This window comes from Camponotus floridanus, unplaced genomic scaffold, assembly GCF_003227725.1.
Source record: "Camponotus floridanus strain SB8 unplaced genomic scaffold, Cflo_v7.5 scaffold255, whole genome shotgun sequence".
In the NCBI taxonomy this organism is placed as follows: Eukaryota; Metazoa; Arthropoda; class Insecta; order Hymenoptera; family Formicidae; genus Camponotus; species Camponotus floridanus.
In genome coordinates, this window is record NW_020229387.1 from 137139 (window position 1) to 141923 (window position 4785).

General features: G+C 55.5%; 1 protein-coding gene across 1 annotated transcript; it reads left to right on the top strand.

The window, feature by feature from the left end:
* Positions 1 to 289: 289 nt before the first annotated feature.
* LOC112638165 lies at positions 290 to 3525 on the top strand. The gene is made up of 3 exons (XM_025409307.1): positions 290 to 1967; positions 2022 to 3360; positions 3513 to 3525. The coding sequence occupies exons 1-3, from the start codon at positions 290 to 292 to the stop codon at positions 3523 to 3525; spliced, it is 3030 nt and encodes a 1009-aa protein (XP_025265092.1).
* The last annotated feature ends 1260 nt before the right edge of the window (positions 3526 to 4785 follow it).

Genomic DNA, 4785 nt, shown 5'->3' on the forward strand with positions numbered 1-4785 from the left:
GTGCCTAAAATACATGTACATTTTTTTGGTGTAAATTATTAATTGTGTGGTTTAAAATAAAAAATCAAAATCAAAAAAAGAATTACGTGTCGTGTGAAGTTTTGTGTCAAATACTTTGTTCGCGACTATCCGTCTGCCGCGTCTTCAAAATCTCGCGCTGTCGCAGCAATCCGCGCTCACTCGCGAACATTTTTGGTCCTTCGAGCCGGATTATATCTGCATCCGCAGTTTCGTGGGTGACATTTCCAGTGCTGTGCAGTGCTGAAACAGACAAACAAATAAGTGACCAATGAGTGCCGACCTGAAGGCCTTGTTAGAGGCTCAGACCGACATCCACGGACGAATGTCTCGCTCCGTGGATAACCTCCGGAAGATGGGCATCACCAACATCACCGCAGGTGCCATCCAGGCTCGCCTCAGCATCCTCGACAACCTCTGGGCGAAATTCGAGGCTCAACATGAGCTGATACGAGCGGCGCTTAAAGACAGATACATGGAGAGTGAGTACGCCAAAAGTGACTTTGTAGACACCGCGGAATGTACGTACGTTTCTCAGCGAAGCACGTTGAGCGACTATGCTGACAGGCTGAGCGCCGAGTCAGGTGTCGCACACCGAATCGAGCCGAAGTCGGAGTCTTCTCCTAAAACCGCGTTGCCTCGTATAAAATTGCCGCCGTTCTCAGGCGCCTATGAAGATTGGCCTTCCTTCCGGGATCTCTTCTTGTCTCTCGTGGGAGAAAATTCGTCGATCTCAAACATTGAGCGGTTCCACTATCTTCGCTCCTGCGTCAAAGGATCTGCGGAGAAGTTAATTAGGTCATTAACTGTCACAAGCGAGAATTACGATCGCGCGTGGGCAATCCTGGCTAAACATTTTGAAAATAAAAGGGAACTCATGCGTTTAAATTTCTCTACCTTCTCTGCCGTCGGAAAGATGAAGTCTGAGTCCGCTGAAGAGCTGAGTCGCGTCCATCACGCTGTCACGGCCACCGTCAACGCGCAGGAGAGTATAGGAAGACCCATCCACTCGCATGGGATGGATCTCCTCAATCACCTGGTGATTGAGTTGTTCGACTCGCGAACACGTCTCGAGTGGGAATCTTCCACGAGCGATTCTCTCGACCCGCCAACGCACGAGGCTCTCGTAAACTTCATGAGCAAAAGAATCCTTACCTTAAACGCCGCTAAACCGAAGAACGCCACGAAGAACGCTGGGGAAACCTCACGGTCCGCTAAGTCTCACTTCGTGAGGAACGGGTTCGACGCTTCCAAGTGCGTCGCGTGCAAGGGCAAGCACACACTCATGCAGTGCCCTGAGTTCAAGGCCAAGTCCGCGAGCGAAAGAAAGTCATTCGTCGACACAAGCGGGCTCTGTTTTAATTGCCTCGGAAATCACGTGATGGCGAAATGTCAGTCCGTCAAAACGTGCTTTACTTGCAAATCGCGGCACCACACATTGTTGCACGACGCGTACGCGACACCAACATCGACACACGAGGCAAGCACTTTTTCAACCACACACACTGCACACGATCACAAGGCGACTCTTCTCGCCACGGCGCGCGTCATCCTCAACGACCGCTCGGGACAACCTCACGACGTGCGAGCTCTGCTCGATCAAGGATCCGAGGTGTCTCTCGTCTCAGAAGATTTAGCTCAGCGCCTGCGGTTGGCGCGCACTCGCTGCTCAATGTCGGTAATCGGTGTTGGAGCACGGTCAGGATCCACGCGCGGAAGGATCACGCTCGTATTAAAGTCCAAGACGACTGGAGCATACCTCACTGTAGTCGCCTACGTCCTTCCAAGGTTGTCTTCCTACCAGGGGCCAGCAGTTCGGGACTCCACCACGTGGAGGCACATTCACGGCCTCACTTTGGCAGATCCACACTATCTGCAGCGAGACCCGATTCATCTTCTCCTCGGCGCCGATGTCTTTTCCTCCATCCTTCTCGATGGACTCCGAAAGGGTCGCGAGGACTAACCCGTCGCGCAGAGGACGACTTTCGGGTGGATCTTGTCAGGAGGCTGCGGAGTGGTGACATCTAATGGCGTCGTCAGCTCCCTCCAGTGTGCTCTCGACCAAGACCTGAACGATCTGGTTCTAAGATTTTGGGAGCAAGAACGGGAACAGCCTGCTTCCGTCGCCCTCACACCAGATGAAGAACGATGCGAAGAAATCTTCAGTCGCACTCACGAGCGCCAAGGAGACGGGAGGTACCAGGTACGACTGCCGCTGGCTGGCTCTCTGCCACCTCTCACCCATACACGAAAGTCCGCCGAGCGACTTCTCGCGGCAATGGAGCGACGTCGTTCCAGAGACGATGACTTCGACATGCTCTACTGCGACTTCCTAGAAGAATATGCTAAATTGAAGCACATGACTTTGATCAATACACCGCTTGTGAGCAATACACCAGTATGCTACTTACCGCATCACGGAGTGCTCCGAACTGCGAGCAAGACCACCAGATTGAGGGTTGTCTTCAATGGATCCCAATGCACGCCTGCCGGAGACTCCCTCAACAAGAGTTTACTGGTCGGAGCCAACCTTCTACCAACTCTCGCTGATGTCCTGCTTCGCTGGCGTTGGCACCGTTTCGTCTTCGTAGCTGACATCGAAAAGATGTACAGGCAGATTCTCGTGCACCCCGAAGACCGAGACTTGCAGCGGATCCTGTGGAGACGGCAAGGCACCGACAACATCCAGGAGTATCAGCTCAACACCGTGACGTACGGATTGGCCTGTGCTCCTTTCCTGGCGATCAGAACTCTTCGCCAATTAGCCGACGACGAAGAGCCCGGAAATCCCAAGGGGGCTGTAGTTCTGCGGCGCGACTGCTACGTTGATGACATCGTCACCGGTGCCAGTACTCTGTCGGAGGCAGTCGAAACGCAGAAGCAGTTACGCCGGCTCTGCATGGCGGGCGGGTTCCCGTTGAGGAAGTGGGCCTCAAATCACGAGACCATCCTCGAGGACATCCCAAGGGAGCATCAACTCCAGCAGCCTCATCACGACTGGGAGGACGACGCTCATCCAACGCTGGGCCTGCGATGGCACCCCCGCAGCGACTTCTTCACGTTCCGCCTTCAGCCTCGCGCAACTGGACCGTTGACGAAGCGACAGGTCTTGGCAGAGACGGCTCGGATCTTCGACCCTCTAGGTTGGTTAACTCCAGTCGTTGCTCGTGCCAAGATTCTCATTCAGTCAGCCTGGATGAAGCACCTGGATTGGGACTCCCCACTGCCTAAGACAGATGAGACTTTATGGAGACGCCTCCTTGACGACCTTCCGCTGTTGGAGCAGCTTCGGCTAAAACGATGGCTGAATACTGACGAGCGGCCACAAGTTGAGTTCCACGGGTTTGCTGACGCATCGGAGCGAGGTTACGCAGCAGCCGTCTACCTCCGCGTGGCGGGCTCCTCCGCTTCAATCAGTAGTCTGCTTGTTGCAAAAAGCAAGGTTGCACCCATTAAGCCCGTGTCTCTACCGCGTTTAGAATTGTGCGCCGCAGTGCTAGTCACTAACCTGACTTCCCATCTCCGCAAGACCTTAGGCTTGGTTTCAGCTCCAGTCACCTTATGGTCGGATTCCCGGGTGACTCTCCAATGGATCCAGGGTCATGCCTCCAGATGGAAGACTTTCGTGGCCAACAGGGTGTCCCACATCCAGACGAAGCTTCCAGAGGCACGATGGCGACACATCCCAGGACGAGTCAACCCCGCCGACTGCGCTTCTCGAGGGATTGAGCCACGGGATCTTCTCAACCACTCTCTATGGTGGACGGGACCCCCATGGCTCGTCGAGGATCCGTCGCTCTGGCCACAGAACGACCACGCCACCCACGACGTCGAGGCGCCGGAGACGCGAGCAATCACCTCTCACTTGACGTCTGCACGGAGGACCGAACCGGAGATGCTCATCAGGTTCTCCGACCTCCATCGCCTCCTGAGAGTCACAGCTTGGTGTTGCCGATGGAGAGGCAACCCACCGAGCTCCAAGGCTCACCTCAACCTCACGGCCGACGAGTTGGAGGCGGCTCTGCTCCGTTGGCTCCGCTTGGTGCAATCTCACCACTTCTCCAAGGAGATCACCGCTCTAAAACAGAAAAAAGGGTTAGTCAAGGGTCAGCTAGCTAATTTGACCCCCTTCCTCGACATCCATGGAATCCTTCGAGTTGGGGGCCGGCTGAAGCACGCAGTGCTCTCAGAGGATGAGCGCCACCCAATCATCGTACCTTCAGATTCGTGGCTGACACATCTTCTCGTCAGGGCTCACCACAGACGAACTCTCCACGGCGGGGTCCAGCTCACTCTCGGCCTGCTCCGCCTACGGTATTGGATTCCTCGAGGTCGCTCCATCGTCAAGAGGGTCATCCACCGATGCGTAACGTGTGCAAGATGGAAGGCTGCAGTGCCGCAGCCCATGATGAGCGACCTTCCGACGGCGCGAGTCGCTCCAGCACGTCCATTCTTGCGGACTGGAGTCGATTACGCCGGGCCGATCCTGATCCGAACCACCAAGGGGAGAGGACACAAATCGCTCAAAGGCTTCATCGCCGTTTTCATCTGCCTCACTACCAAGGCCGTACACCTGGAAGCCGCGTCGGATTATTCCACGGACGCATTCCTCGCTGCATTCCGGCGCTTCACCTCCCGTCGGGGCCTCTGCGAGGAGGTCTACTCGGATTGCGGCACAAATTTTGTCGGCGCCAACCGAGAATTGCGACTCCTGTTCCAGGCGTCGTCATCCGACGGCCGGCGCATCGCCCACACAGCAGCGTCCAA